Source organism: Trifolium pratense, linkage group LG4 (assembly GCF_020283565.1).
Source record: "Trifolium pratense cultivar HEN17-A07 linkage group LG4, ARS_RC_1.1, whole genome shotgun sequence".
In the NCBI taxonomy this organism is placed as follows: Eukaryota; Viridiplantae; Streptophyta; class Magnoliopsida; order Fabales; family Fabaceae; genus Trifolium; species Trifolium pratense.
In genome coordinates, this window is record NC_060062.1 from 25,528,198 (window position 1) to 25,545,406 (window position 17,209).

The 17,209-nt window shown below is 35.2% G+C and overlaps 1 protein-coding gene across 1 annotated transcript; it reads right to left on the minus strand.

The window, feature by feature from the left end:
• Positions 1-1,992: 1,992 nt before the first annotated feature.
• LOC123921118 (probable LRR receptor-like serine/threonine-protein kinase At3g47570) lies at positions 1,993-5,351 on the minus strand. Its single transcript, XM_045973530.1, has 2 exons — positions 2,650-5,351; positions 1,993-2,518 (listed from the first exon to the last, which is right to left on the minus strand). Exons 1-2 carry the CDS (start codon positions 5,330-5,332, stop codon positions 2,163-2,165), a joined length of 3,039 nt encoding a protein of 1,012 aa, XP_045829486.1. The 5' UTR covers positions 5,333-5,351; the 3' UTR covers positions 1,993-2,162.
• Positions 5,352-17,209: the final 11,858 nt, after the last annotated feature.

A 17,209-nucleotide genomic window follows, 5' to 3' on the forward strand; every position in this document is an offset into this window, starting at 1 on the left:
TTTCTATACTTCAACCGCCGCTAGTTTTCGGCGCAATCACCGTCATATTCTTCATCGGTGCAATCACCATTACCAACTCTATCAAACGACCGTCATATACTTCATAGTTTCCTTCTCCTCTAAAAAATGCATGTAAGCAGGGCCGGCCTTGGGCCAGGGCAACCAGGCCCACAGCCCAGGGCCTCCAAAAAAGAGGGGCCTCAATTTTTTTATATTTTGGTAGTTATGTGACCCAGTTCAACCAGGCCCAGTCAATAACACCCCAGCAAAGTAAAAATTGTCTAACAAAAAAAAAATCCACTCCACTCCACGCAAGACCTATCGATTTGACTGAGGCGTGTAAATGCACTGGGCTTAAAAGTATTTCGCCACCACAGGTAAGTTACCCGGTGCAGTTGGTCTCATAGCTAATACCCTCCAGGATACAACAGTCACTTCTTGCTAGCACTGCACGTGAATTTGCAAGGCCTCAACGAACTACTATTGGATGCTCAAGGGAACTTAGTTTGTATTACTTATCATATATGTTTGTATGTATATTATATTATTCTTGTATGCATATACATAAGATTTTCCTTCCCTCCAAGAAGAAGCAGTAGCTCAATTATATATTCCAAAAGTTCATCCAACCTTCGACTCCTAGCTTTACGTTACTATTGTTATTCATCCTTTTAATTAGGCACTTAAAGGAAATTGAAGCACATTTAATTTATTTCTAACGGTGACACGTGACTAAGTCAAGAGAGAAAACAAGTTATAAAAAAAAATTATTTATATAATAATTAACTTTAAAATAAATTAAAGATAAATATCCAACACAACTTACTGATAAATGGTGTGGGAACTGGAATCTCGCTTCGTCACCCCTAAAATAAATTAAATTTAATGAAGGTAGTTGTGTATTTGTTCACCCTCCTTAACAGATTTTTGTTTTGATTTGGGCTTAATAAAATTATTTTGCTGCTAAAAAAAAAAAAAGAGAAACATGTAAAAATATAAATGAAATAAATGTTAATGGTGGTGGGAAATTACACATGGGAGTGGATTCTCTCCCGTTAAAGTGTTCTGCCGTAAAATCCAAACCATTGGTTTATTTTTGTTTGTTGGCAAACTTTGTATTAAAAAAGAAATGACAGTCTAGATTTGCAATGCAGGGCCTCCCGTGAAATTCTCACGGGAGAGAATCCATACCCATTACACATTGCCATCTCATGTGAAAATAACACATGAGGGAGGGATATGATCGTGATTGTGGCCCATCATCACGCCAAATTGTTTAAATATTCGCTATGAATTATTAATATTCGCCATCTTGATAGGACCATTTATCCATATATAACAAGGTCATAATAGCCAAATAATAACAGATAAAAGCTATCAATGATTAAATGCAGCGGAGGAGGAGCTTCTTAATTTCGGATAGGCCACAATCCACCCGGTCCAGAAATTGATTTTTTTTCTATAGGTGAAATTACAAAACTACCCTCATGTAAATGTTTAAAAAAAATTGGATCCTGAAATTGGTTTTTTTTTTTTTTTTTTTTTTTTTTTTTATAAATAATCCTGCCAGGTTATTTCGTAAAGTTATAATTATTAGATATTTTAGGTGCTTAAATTACGAATATTAAACAATTTAATCCCTTAAATTACAAAGATTTTAAACCGGTTGTGCACTTATTTATAAAATAGAGACTAAAACGACTAAAGTGTCTGATATTTATCTCTTGTGTGACGAAAGTATTAATTCAACTTTCAAATTTAAGGGAGAAAAATAAAAAAAAGCAAATGCTAATGAATTCCTAGGAACAATGTTATAAGAAGTTGATATTTAGAAAATACTGATCGAGAAAAGTTCAACAACTTCTATTTATCATTATATTATATATATCAGTATAAAAATATAGTCGCACACGTTATGTGAATAGTGCACTACATGGTCAAAATGTGTCATGTTATTTAAACATATTTAACTTGCAAAATAGTGACTTGGAATTTCATCTCACTTAAAATTTTATTTAACTCAAGGCAAACTCGATTACAAGCTATACAAAAAGAACGCGTTAAGGATTAGAAAACACTGCAAAAGCAGAGAAATAAACACAATAAAACTTAAAGCTAGAACTAAAAGACTAACCAAAATAACATTGGCTGAATAATAGTTTCTAGCATGTCAACTTCTGTTTAATTTCAAGCAACTTCATTATAACATCTTTTATGATCATTCGCTGAGTAGGAAATTCTTCAGAACACGCAATTCCTATTTTAGCAAACATCACTAGACACTCTTTAATGTTGTTTTTCACAACAAATTTCTGATCTTCAGAAAATGGCATAAGCAAACTTGAATCCACTATCTTGAGAATTTCTTCTGGAATTTTCATCTTGCAGAATTTGTGTAGATTTAGATTATCATAAAACATGCTATCTGTTGGTCTCTTTGCAGTGAGCATCTCTAGCAGAAGAATGCCATAGCTGTAGATATCTCCATGTGGTGATACTTGACCACCTGCTCCATACTCTTTACAAACAACAACAATTCTTTATTAAAAAATTTAAGGAAATGATATATAAAATTCTTAAGCATAATGGTTATAAAGAAAGCATTTGTGTGAAAGCTAAAGAGAGTAATCACTTTGAACTACACTTTACCTGGAGGAACATATCCAATAGTTCCCTTAATTGCGGAAGAATTGACTTGGGCTTTACTGGAATTCTCCATGGCTCCGTGAATGAGTTTAGCTATGCCAAAGTCTCCTAAGTGGGCAACAAGGGTATCATCAAGAAGAACATTGCTTGGTTTAACATCACAATGAACTACAACTTGCTCTACGTTATGATGAAGATAATCCAATGCATTAGCTACATCAAGAGCAATGTCTATCCTTTGTGTGAAGTTTAGACTAAGATTTTTAGACTCATCTTCACTGTTGTGCAACAAATTTTCCAAACTCCCGTTAGACATGAACTCAAAAACAATAGCCTTGAAATCTTCACCCTTATAATCAGCACTTGAACAACAAGTTATGATCTTTACAAGATTCCGATGCTTCATCTTTCCTAGAGCTTTACATTCAGCCATGAAACTCTTTGCAGCACCATGTGTTTCAAGATTCAACACTTTTATAGCAATAACTCTATCAAAATGAAGAAGATGCCCTTTATAAACAGAACCAGAACTTCCCGTTCCTACCAAATTGGATGAAGAAAATCCATTGGTTGCATCATGTAGATCACCATAAGTAACCCTTAAGCTCCCATTTTGCAAAGATGGTGAAGAAAGTAACATTTTAGGCTTTCTCGTGACAAAATAGACGATTAAAAATGCTATGAAAGAGATCAAAACTCCGCCAATTACACTAATGATGATGATAAGTTTCTTTTTGAGAGATCTTTTATGTTTCTTGGTAGAAACTTTAGAACATGTAGGAAGCTTCAATTGAGGTATTCCTCCACAAAGGTTCTTGTTTCTAGCTAGTGAAATTGCCGAGACATTGCTAAAGACACCTTCTATAGGAACCTCACCATAAAGATTATTAAAAGACAAGTCCAACTTATGCAAATATGTTAGATTTTCTAGTTCATAAGGGATTGTGCTTGAGAAATTATTTCTAGAAAGATCTAAAATTTCAAGGGACCTTAAAGAGGAGCCCAAGAACGATGGTATAGTTCCATGGAAGAAGTTTCCACCCAGCCCAAGTTGTGTCAATGCTATGCAAGATGCTAAGTCGTTAGGAATTTCACCGGACAATTTATTTAAGCTTAGATACAGTTGTGAAAGATGGTTTAAGTTACCAAACTCTGAAGGAATGGGACCAGTCAACGAGTTGTTGTACAAGTAAAGATATATTAAACCATCTAGATAACCAAATGTTTGATTGGGAATATAACCACTCAATTTGTTACTAGATAAACTTAACTTCTGCAATTGGGTGCAATTTCTTATTGAAATTGGAATGCTTCCTTCCAATTTGTTTCTAGATAGATCTAGTTCGGATAACATAGTAAGATTACCAATGACTATAGGGATGTTACCGGAAAATTTGTTATCAGCAAAGCCCAATGATACTATATTCTTAAGTTTTCCTATTGAATCTGGAATTGTTCCCTCAAGGAAATTGTTTCTAATTTCTAAGTCAGTTAAACCAAAAAGTTGTCCAATTCTTTCCGGTATCACTCCATATATTTTATTATTCTCCATATTAAGCAAACGGAGATGGGTGGAAAAGTTTCCTATAAGATTTGGCAACACACCACTAAAACTATTGTTAAAAATATATATCATAGACAATTGAGTACAATTGGTTAACGATGAAAAAAAATCTAAATCATGAGCTCCTCCACTCCCAAAATTATTACCTCCGATATTAAACCATTCAAGTTTATTTAATTGACCCAAAGTAAGAGGTATTGACCCAAAAAAAGCATTATATGATATATCCAACATTTGGAGTTCAGTGAGGTTGGATAATGAAGACGGAAAAGTTCCACTTATTTTTTGGTTGTATCCTATCAAGAATGCTATAAGATTGGGAAAAACAACATTCAAATTTTTTGGAAGACTACCCAAAAGCTTGTTCGACCCAAGATCAAAAACTTGAATATTTGATAGGTTGTAAAGAGAATGAGGGATTTCACCTGACAAATTATTTGAACCTAGAATCAGTAGTTTTAAACGTGACAACATACCCAAGGAATAAGGTATGCTTCCTTTCAAGTGATTTTGTGCAAGTGATAAATTTTGGAGTGATGAAACATTTCCTAGAGAAGATGGAATAGTACCAAAGAGATTATTGGCACCGAGATTCAACTGAGTAAGTTGCATCATTGACTCAAACCATGTCGGAATTCTTCCAGAGAGTCGGTTGCTGCGCAAGAAAATTACCTTGATAGCTGTGCAATTTGTGAGCTCCATAGGAATTTCGCCATCAAGATTGTTATCGTTTAAGTTAAGAACTTGCAATCGCTTTAAACGACCAATTTGACTTGGAATTTTACCATACAAATTGACATTTTTAAGTTGTAGTATTCTTAGAAATGTTAAATTTCCCACAGATGGTCCAAGAGTACCACCAAATGTTTGATTCTCCAAATGCAAGACAGAAACTCTCATATGACGACGACCACATGTTACACCCTCCCATTCACAAAAATGTAGAGACTCATTCCATGATGGAAGAGAATCCGGTGCACCATTTGTAAGCTTTTCTTTCAATGCAAGCAAAGCAAGCTTATCAGTCTTTGAACTCAAAGAAAGAGCAATTGTTGCTAATGGAATGCAATAGACCAACATATGGAAATTAAAGTAGAGATGAAACGTCATAAAAGACCTCATTTTTCTATTGGAGCTTTGATATTTTATTAGATATATATGCTGTTAGAATTAACTTAATAATTTAATTATATACATGCTCTTAATAACAAAGATTAAATCTATAATCTTACTTTAGTGCGGAAGCCAAATAAACACAAGCATGTATATAAAACAGGATCTACGACATGTTGATTTATCAAAGATCATAGTAATAGGAATACCTGGATGACGAATCCATTAGATGAACTAACCGTTATAATCCTGAAACACAAAGAGAGACGGACGACGAGCATCCGTTGGCTTGTGGTTCTTCCTCAACCAGGACTCCTTATGCCTTTAGGACTCTTCTGTTGGAACATGATGAAGGAATTTGGAGGGAACTTGGTATTGAAATAAACACAAGTGCAAGAACCATGTGTAGTGTGAATTGAAAAAAGACTCTTTGAGTCCCACATTGGAAAAATCACACCACTTGGTAGTGTTTATATATCACAAGTTGGCAACCAAGGGTGTGCCCTTGGGGTACCCACTTTTGTAAGAAAGGGAGACCACACACAATGTCGAATATCACACATGCGCGCGCCGCCGTCCGTCCGTCCGGGCTTGGGTGATATATTAATTTTTTAATACTAAGAAAAAAGAAATTTTTGAATTTTAAATTTCTTTTATGTGTGTCCCTTAATTCGCACATGTTAAATGTGCTAAGACCAAGTCTGAACAGATTTGTATCTGTTAAACGGTCAAATGACGTGTCCCTATTTTTATGCCACGTTTTGAAATTTGACTGAGCACTAACGGTCAAAAACGTGTGCCTCCAGCTCCCTACTTGCCTATAAATACCACTTATTTTCTTCAGTTTTTACTCACTTCTTTTTCTCTGCATTCTGAGAAAACTGCTTCTTTCCTTCTCTCATTTCTTCTTCGAAATTAAATTTTGTTGTTTCAAAATTTGAACGGTTGTTGCCGTAGAATTGATATTCGTATATCAATTAGAGTGGTTCGAAATTTTCGACCATACTTGGTGTTATTCTGGCCGATACTACAGTGCAGTAGTTTATTGGTATTTTCATTGAAAACGGCTGTTTTATCCTGGGGACTTCGCGGTTGATATACTACAGTGCACTATTTCAAGTAGTTCCGCGAAACGTCTTAAAGAAAGCGACCTAGTACGCGACTCAGCCAATAATAGTTTCGTTGCCATTTTTTGAAAAATTCGTTTTTCTGTTTTTTATTAAACTCAGTAAACCGTTTTACAACAATTTTAAGACGTTTCGAAAATATCATGGCAAACGAAGAGATTATTGGTAATTCTTCTGTCGGTGCTACCGAAAGGCCGTTTAAGTTTGAGGGCAATCATTTCAAACGTTGGCAACAAAAAATGTTTTTCTTCCTAACTCTTAAAAAGTGTGCCTACGTTTTGAAACAGCCCATTCCTGTGGTTCCTGCTGAAGCTTCGGCTTCTGCTTCTGGAACTAATGAACAGACCGTTAACACCAACGGTGATGCTGTCTCTGCCGAGAAAGACAAAGGCAAGGCCACGGCAGAACAGCTGAAAGAGAAAGCGCTGCAGCTAGAAATAGATAGGCAGCTCTGGATTGATAATGATTATGTTTGCAAAAACTATATCATTAATGGATTGGAGGATGATCTGTATGATTATTACAGAACTTATAACACAGCCAGTGATGTGTGGGAGGCTCTGAGTAAGAAGTATGATACTGAGGAAGCTGGTGTGAAGAAGTATGCTGTGAGTAGGTATTTGAAATACCAGATGGTTGATGAAAGGTCAGTGGAAGTGCAGTCACATGAACTGCAGAAGATTGCTCATGAGATAATAACTGAAGGTATGCCTTTACATGAGCAGTTTCAAATTTCTGTTATAATTGATAAGCTGCCCCCTAGTTGGAAGGATTTTAAGAATCAGCTCCGTCATAAGACAAAGGAGTTTTCCATTGAGGGTCTGATTACCCGTCTTCGTATAGAAGAAGAATCTCGGAAACAAGATATGAAAGAGGAAGAAAAGATTTTGGTTGTTTCTAACACCAATAAAAAGAAATTCGGTGCAGCTCTGAAGCCTACGGGCAAACCTTTGAAAAATCAGAATCAGAGCCGCATTCAAAACCGAGTTAAGAATGGTAACTCGGTTAGGGGCCATATTGCTAAGCAACAACAGCAACAACCACCTCCTAGAAATGACGCTGTTGAGCCATTTTACTGCTTCAATTGCTGGAAAACAGGTCATATATCAAAGAAGTGCAGAAATCCAAAGAGGCCTAAACCGGCTAATCTTGCACATATTAATGTGAATGTGGCTGATGAGCCATATGCTGCTATGATCACCGAAATTAATATGGTCGGTGGTACTGATGGATGGTGGATAGATACTGGCGCTACCCACCATGTCTGTTATGATCGTGCTATGTTTAAAACATACGCGAATGCTGAAAATAAGAAGGTGCAGATGGGTAATGCTCATACATCTGATGTTGCTGGTGTTGGAGAGGTTGTTCTGAAGTTCACCTCTGGAAAGACTCTTATCCTGAAGGAAGTCCTTCATGTTCCTGAGATGAAGAAGAATCTTGTTTCTGGTTTCCTCTTAAATAAGGCTGGGTTTAATCAAACTATTGGGGCTGATATGTACACCATCACTAAGAATGGTATTTTTATTGGGAAAGGGTACGCCTCTGATGGCATGTTTAAGCTTAATGTTGATGAAATGATTATTAATAAAATTTCTCCTTCTGTTTACTCTTTGTGTGATTTTAATATTTGGCATTCTAGACTTTGTCATGTTAATAAACGATCTATTTTGAATATTAGTAACTTAGGATTAATTCCTAAACTTAGTTTTAATGACATAGAAAAATGTGAATTTTGTAGTCAAGCTAAAATAACAAAGAGCAAACATAAATCAGTAATACGAGAATCTGAACCAATGGACCTTATACATTCTGATATATGTGAACTAGATGGAACCATGACTAGGAATAACAAACGTTATTTTATCACTTTTATTGATGATTGTTCAGATTATACTTTTGTTTATTTAATGAAAAATAAAAGTGATGCTTTTGATATGTTCAAAATCTCTGTGAAAGAAATAGAAAATCAATTTAATACGAAAATCAAGAGACTTCGTAGTGATAGGGGAACCGAATATAATTCTAGTTTATTTAATGATTTTTATAAACAACACGGAATTATACATGAAACGACTGCACCATATTCCCCTGAAATGAATGGTAAAGCAGAAAGAAAGAATAGAACTCTTACTGAATTAGTTGTTGCTATTATGTTAAATTCTGGTGCCGCCAAACATTGGTGGGGGGAAATAATTTTGACTGTCTGCTTTGTTTTGAATAGAATTCCCAAATCTAAAAGAAGCGAATCTGCTTATGAAATATTAAAGAAAAGACAACCAAACTTGTCTTATTTAAGAACTTGGGGATGTCTAGCCTATGTCCGTAAACCGGACCCGAAGCGAGTTAAACTCGCTAGTAGAGCCTATGAATGTGTAATCATTGGTTACGCAGCAAACAGTAAAGCATATAGGTTCTTCGACCTAAATGAAAAAGTGATCATAGAATCTAATGATGCAGATTTCTATGAAAATAAATTTCCCTTTAAATCAAGAAATAGTGGGGGCACTGAACAGGATAATATTCCTGAGTCGAGTCACGTACCAGTGATACCAAATACGGATAGCAATGACGAAGTAGAAAATGAACTTCGTAGAAGCAAACGTGTAAGAGTTGCTAAAGACTATGGTCCAGACTATGCGACCTTTACATTGAATGAAGATCTGGCAAATCTTCAAGAAGCCTTGTCATCGATGGATGCAGATCTTTGGCAAGAAGCTATTAATGATGAGATGGATTCTCTAGAATCTAACAAAACATGGCACTTAGTAGACTTACCTCCCGGTTGCAAACCAATTGGTTGCAAATGGATTTTGAAAAAGAAACTAAAACCCGACAGCACGGTTGAAAAATACAAGGCTCGCCTTGTAGCCAAAGGTTTTAGACAAAGAGAAAATATAGATTTCTTCGACACATTTTCACCTGTCACTAGAATAACGTCCATTCGAGTACTTATTTCAATAGCAGCTATTTATAACTTAATTGTACACCAAATGGACGTTAAAACTGCTTTTTTAAATGGTGACTTAGAAGAAGAAATCTATATGGAACAACCCGAAGGGTTTGTTATACATGGACAAGAAACTAAGGTCTGCAAGTTAGATAAATCTCTGTATGGTCTTAAACAAGCTCCGAAACAATGGCATGAAAAGTTTGATAACTTAATGATATTGAATGGGTTCAGACTCAATGAGAGTGACAAATGCATTTACTATAAATGTGATGGCAACATTTGCACTATAATATGTCTCTATGTAGATGACATGTTGATATTTGGCTCAAACCTTTCTGCCATAAATAATGTGAAATCACTGTTGAGTAACAACTTTGATATGAAAGACCTCGGAGAAGCAAGTGTGATTCTTGGAATAAAAATCACTAGGTCTGAGAAGGGGATATCCCTAGATCAATCACATTATGTGGAAAAGATCATAAAGAAATACGGTTACTTTAACTGTAAACCTGCCTGCACACCTTATGATCCCAGTGTAAAACTGTTTAAGAACACTGGTGATAGCGTAAGACAAACAGAATACGCGAGCATCATTGGTAGTCTTAGGTATGCCACTGATTGTACTAGACCCGACATCGCCTATGTCGTGGGACTCTTGTGTAGGTTTACCAGCAGACCCAGTGATGAGCATTGGCACGCTATTGAGATAGTCATGAGATACCTGAAAAGGACCATGAATCTCGGATTACACTATCAGAGATTTCCAGCTGTACTTGAAGGGTACAGTGATGCTGATTGGAACACCTTGTCAGATGATTCCAAAGCAACTAGTGGCTTTATATTTAGTATAGCCGGTGGAGCTGTATCATGGAAGTCTAAGAAACAGACCATTTTGGCACAGTCCACTATGGAATCTGAAATGATAGCACTAGCAACTGCTAGTGAAGAAGCAAGCTGGTTGAGATGCTTGTTATCTGAGATTCCCTTATGGGAAAAACCTATGCCTGCTGTCTTGATCCATTGTGATAGTACTGCAGCTATCGCTAAAATTGAGAATCGTTTTTATAACGGTAAAAGACGTCAAATTAGAAGAAAGCACAGCACAGTGAGAGAGCTCATCACTACAGGTGCTGTGAGAGTGGATCATGTACGCACTAATGATAACCTAGCAGATCCTTTGACGAAAGGACTGGCTAGAGAGAAAGTCCATATAGGCATGGCAATGGGTACCCGCGGGTACGGTTTTTACCTTCCCCGTTCCCCATACCCGAATCATTGATAAATACCCGTTCCCCGCCCATTACCCGACGGGGATGAAAAATTGAACCCAATCCCCGTCCCAAATGGGTTCGGGTATACCCAAATGGGTTCGGGTATCCCCGAACCTTGCCCTGCCCTGCTGAACCTTATCCGAACCCAAAATTTTCCCGAACACTGACATACATACAATACAAAAAATTTCAAATAATAAAGTACAAACCAAAATTTCAATGCATTAAACATACAAATGAAATGATATTCCAAAATATCAAACCAAAATTATCAAAACCATAAAATAGTACCGGTACAAACCAATATTCCAAAATACCGTCATAACAACCACATAACCAAGAATGTTCTACATCATTGTTCACTGAAATTGCTAAAAAAACAAATAACTAAGAACCATTGTTCATTAAAAATCCTAACTCAAGTAGATAAATTATATGATCTGTGACATTATAAATAAATAAATAGGGGTAATATAGTAATTTTATATAAACGGGCGGGTTCGGGGACGGGTTCGGGGTGGGTACCAATATCTCCGTTACCCGCCCCATCCCCATGTTTTGAAATCGGGGAAAACCCGAACCCGAACCCAAACCCAGTCAAATCGATTTTTCCCCGTCAAACTCGGGGTGGGTTCGGGCGGGTACCCGCGGGTACGGGTTCCGTTGCCATGCCTAAGTCCATAATACATCTGTCAAGATGGGACTAATGCCTATGAAGTGAGTTACTTATGATGGTAACCCAACCTAAAAGACTGGAGATCCCAAGAATTAGGTTCCAATGGGTAAACAACAAGTTGTGAGTAATGTGAGATGAACATGCAAATTAAGAAGCATGAATCCTGAAATAAGAAAGGTTGAGTTAGCAAAACTCTTAATGAAATCTATACTCTATAGGAGTGGAGTACATCAGGAGTACTCTTGATAGAATCACCTATATGAATGTGGAACTGAGGCCGGTTCCTCTGGATTATCGGGGCGAATTCCTAGAGCATTCATGAAACTGGGATAGACGTGCAGGGCCATTAATGCACGGGCCTTAGAAAACACCTTAAGAAAGGTTGTGTGCTGGTTTGAGGAAAATCTGAGATAGAGTTCCAAGACTAAACGTCACTCTTGCTTAATCAGGCTCTTACTGGCTACGTGAAGGTTCCAAGACTTAGCTCACCTTCGCTTATGCACAATCTTACTGAAACGTTTAACGTTATGACTGAAACAACTTTTTTAAATTCAAGTGGGGGATTGTTGGAACATGATGAAGGAATTTGGAGGGAACTTGGTATTGAAATAAACACAAGTGCAAGAACCATGTGTAGTGTGAATTGAAAAAAGACTCTTTGAGTCCCACATTGGAAAAATCACACCACTTGGTAGTGTTTATATATCACAAGTTGGCAACCAAGGGTGTGCCCTTGGGGTACCCACTTTTGTAAGAAAGGGAGACCACACACAATGTCGAATATCACACGCGCGCGCGCCGCCGCCGCCGTCCGTCCGGCCGGTTCGGGCTGGGCTTGGGCTTGGGTGATATATTAATTTTTTAATACTAAGAAAAAAGAAATTTTTGAATTTTAAATTTCTTTTATGTGTGTCCCTTAATTCGCACATGTTAAATGTGCTAAGACCAAGTCTGAACAGATTTGTATCTGTTAAACGGTCAAATGACGTGTCCCTATTTTTATGCCACGTTTTGAAATTTGACTGAGCACTAACGGTCAAAAACGTGTGCCTCCAGCTCCATACTTGCCTATAAATACCACTTATTTTCTTCAGTTTTTACTCACTTCTTTTTCTCTGCATTCTGAGAAAACTGCTTCTTTCCTTCTCTCATTTCTTCTTCGAAATTAATTTTTGTTGTTTCAAAATTTGAACGGTTGTTTCCGTAGAATTGATATTCGTATATCAATTAGAGTGGTTCGAAATTTTCGACCATACTTGGTGTTATTCTGGCCGATACTACAGTGCAGTAGTTTATTGGTATTTTCATTGAAAACGGCTGTTTTATCCTTGGGACTTCGCGGTTGATATACTACAGTGCACTATTTCGAGTAGTTCCGCGAAACGTCTTAAAGAAAGCGACCTAGTACGCGACTCAGCCAATAATAGTTTCGTTGCCATTTTTTGAAAAATTCGTTTTTCTGTTTTTTATTAAACTCAGTAAACCGTTTTACAACAGGATCTACGACATGTTGATTTATCAAAGATCATAGTAATAGGAATACCTGGATGACGAATCCATTAGATGAACTAACCGTTATAATCCTGAAACACAAAGAGAGACGGACGACGAGCATCCGCTGGCTTGTGGTTCTTCCTCAACCAGGACTCCTTATGCCTTTAGGACTCTTCTGATGGGGAGAAGAGTCAATATGCAGTGTGTCCGGTATATTGGGGACCATAGCCTATATATAGTGTGATGGCCAATTAGGATTCCCATTATTCCGAAATGGGCCATCCTGACATCCACTCATATTGAGCCCATATCCAATTAATTAATTAATTATAAATAGAAATCTAATTAGTCTTTTACTTCATTTGATCACTTAATCAATTAAGGCTCTCAATTGATAAATAGCTAATATAATTATATATAAAGATATTTGCCCACATAATATTATTGGAATATTATAAAATATTCCAACAATCTCCCAGTTGGGCTACATATCGTTATAATTATATCAGTGTTCCTTAGGCGCGCATCCGAATGCTATTTATCTTTAGATTTCAACCTTACAATCCGGTCCATCTCATACACCAATAATGGGACCACCGCGGCTGTCGTCACTGACGTATAACGTGACGGAACCCCGACGACCGCCACATCAATGTACTTGACGACATAGATCTGATATGGATGAGTGGCATGGAAATTTCATGCAATGTGATCTCTAAATCATGTCTATTTCCAACTGGTCCAACTGAAAACCTTAACAAAATCTGTATCAGTATCAAAACCAAAGTTAGAACATAACAAATTAGAGACTCCCACTAATCCAAGACATCCTTAGTGACAAAAATAATATGAAAGACCTTAGGTGTCACGTCTTTGATTAGTGAGTCAGCTAGCATAAACTTTGTCTCTATATGTTCTATCATCCAACAACAACTAATAAGTCGACAAACTTTATAAAATAGTTGTTGAAACATTATCCGACTGACTTATGTCACAATATAACTTGAGTTGTCTTTCAAAAACTTTTACTTTATGCAACCAAGTGACATAAATACTTACAGTCAGTTCTTGAGTTAAAATGTCCATTATATATAGACATCCAAAAGGATCAGAGTCAAACATCCTGATGATCTCCAAATTGTTAGATCTCCGATATGTGAGCACAAATTATTGTTCTCTATAACAATCTTTATGGTTGCCTCATTTTAACAATTCAAATCTTGAATTGCTCAAGTACCTGCCAAATGATCTTATCGTATACACTATTTCCGGATGCGTATAAGTAAGATCATACATAAGTTTCTCAATGCTAAAGCATATGGGAAAATATTTTATTTTCTAAATTTCCAGATTTTCTTTTGGACAATGATTGAGACTAGACAGTCTCCCTTTATGATTAAGGCAATTCCTTAGTTTATTGACTTTCATGTCGAATTTACTTTCAACTTTATTGATACGACTCTTTTGTTATACCCAAATGATACATTGAGAATAATCTCTAAGTATCAAAATGCCTAATACAAAAGAGATGTGCCCAAGATCTTTTGTCACTAAACTTTTGTTAGTGATTTCTTGATTTTGCACAATAATCATATATCATTATTGACTAAATGAAATAAATTCGACACAATAAATTTAGAATATAAACATACTCCCACTGAACCTGTATAATCCAGAATTCTCCATAATATACATCTCAAAACCAAATGAGACAGTCACCTTATGAGACTTTTGTGGTATCAATAATGAGACAACTTTCTTAACAAATAAATGAATTTATTTTGTTTGCACATTATCTACTTTGTGTCTATTGACATAAAGTTTCATCTGATTGCACTTTATTGTGTTTCTTTATGTTGCCATTAAGAAACACTATCTTGATATCCATCTTATTTAGCTCCAAAAAATCATAATAAGTAATAAGTGTCGTGACTGTCCTAATAGAGTTTTCAAAGCAAAACGAACATGAATTCTCTTTTCAGTCAATACTTTTATGACACTTCATACTTTAATTCTTGAAGGTATTGAGTTTGATCTTCATGAATTAATCTCTTAACTTAATTGAGAGAAAGAACACTAATGTCCTTATGAGGATCCAAATTCACTATATAAATAGTAACTATATGAATTGATTTATAACCAATTCTTCCCCACTCAATTTTGTTCTTTTACCATATCTCTCCCCCAAACTCAATATCTTCAAGAGACTTTGCAATTTCCATCTCATAATGTTCATTAACATGGGACCAAAGTTTATATTTCTCAAAATTTTCAACAATTTTAGATTGTCACAAGTCATAACTGAATTGACTATAATAATATTTGTATTTAAAAAACAAATTGAATCTCTAGTTTAAAATAATAATAAAGAATTTATAACATTAAAACAAAACTTAATTCACATGATGATTCACCAAATTGTCTCTTAAATACAAATATAACTTAATAACAAAATCTAACAAATAGTTGAAAAACCATCAATCTTCACCGACTTATTTCCTCGCCAGATTGATGTGTCTTTCAACATCATTGGAAATTTGTCAGTTTAGATAAAATTTTCTTATTATTCTTTATTTGCCTTTATCCTTTGTGGTATTTACATAATGAGCACTATTTTATTTTCTCTTGTTTCAACTGTTTCTTTATTGCACACTTTATGAAATGATTCTATTAAAGAATCATTTCTAAATTTAATAGTTATAAGACTAATTGTGCAAATAGAACACTATATGCTAAAATTTTGACAAAGTAACTTGATTGTCAAAATTATATCGCTTTATCAAGATTAAATAGTTACCTAATGTGCTCTTGAGATTTTCTTTGCTTAATAATCCGAATGAAATATTATCTCTCCGACGAGAGCTTATTTTTCGCTTTATTGCTTTAGAAGCACTTTAATTTAAGCAAAGAAAATATGACAAAAAATTGTGTCATCTTAAATAATACCTCAAATGTCTCTGGGATTCAAAACTTTATGATCATGACCTATATCATTCGGAGTATACTCGCCTTTTATACTTGAGTCTCACTTTAAAGTTACCGAATAGTGAGAGAATTTGAGTTTCTCCATCTTGACATAAGTTTAGATCCAAGAACACAATATTCTTCCTTTATTTCTAAGCGCTAGAATTTTAAGAATTTAAAATTCTAACATGATTTTGCAGATACATAAACTATATTAGTTTATATAGAACTAAAAAATTACTCACCAAAATACCTAATACACCATTGATGTCAAGCCCTTAAAAAATAACATCAATTGCTAGTGGTATTTCATGACAATGATCAAACACTGACGATCAATATTAAAAAATAATAAATCCTTATAATCGTCACATGTTTACCATTATAAGTGTGAATGCAATTCACTAAATACTTATGTGGATTTACACTAACACGTCTTTATTAGGCACATCAATAAATTATGATAGAGACATGCTCAACTTTATTTGTAAATTATAAGACAAACAAGATACCAAACGCACCATCAATCCCCAATCTTTGATTGTAAGAATTAACTGCAAGCGGTACTCTCAACGTAATGATCAAATGTTGGTAATAAGTCCTGTCAGATAATGTGCGCCTTTGACACCAGCCATTACCCACATGGATAAACTTAATAATTACCACACATTTACCATCACAGGTATGTATATTATTCGGCCAAACTGCACGTCTTCCTTTTGGCCGACTGTAACAGCTCGCATGAATAATCTCATACTACATCTTTTATAATTTCAATTGAATATAGTCTACGCACTGGAGGTTGCTTTATGCAACTTTTTGTTTCGACAAACTCAATCAAAATTACTAGACAATTTAATAAATTGAATATATATGCATGTAATTATTCGACCGAACTGTGTCTACCTTTTGGTAGACCAAAATAGTTTGTATGAATAATTTTATACATCCTTATGTGATTCTAATTGAATCAAATCTACGCAACAGAGGTTACTTTTGCAACTTGTTGTTTCAACCAACTCATTCAAAATCACCTGACAATTTATTAAATCAAATGGGAAAATCTTAAATTTACAAGGCACTACCCACAAAAATGTAGGCTGTATTCCTTTATGACACCGCATAATAATCATAAGATTATTCGGCATCCCTTAATGTGAGAACAAACTCACAAGCAAACTGAAATTGATATGAGATATGTCCAAAGAGCATGATAAAAGGAAATTATTGTAGTAACATAATAACAATAAACTCAAACATCATAATCATGCTATAAACCAAATATTTAATTTTAAATAAAAATTAAATCTTTATATATAACAAAAAAAAATTAATTAATTCATGCCACAATTGATTCACATACTCAATGATTCTTTAAACAAATAGACAAATAATTCTAGA

Bases quoted from the DNA above. Each gene is read 5' to 3' on its own strand.
- LOC123921118 (XM_045973530.1), bottom strand. From the start codon at position 5,332: ATGAGGTCTTTTATGACGTTTCATCTCTACTTTAATTTCCATATGTTG. The intron at 2,519-2,649 runs GTAAAGTGTAGT...TTGTTTGTAAAG, and splicing joins TATTGGATATGTTCCTCCAG to AGTATGGAGCAGGTGGTCAA.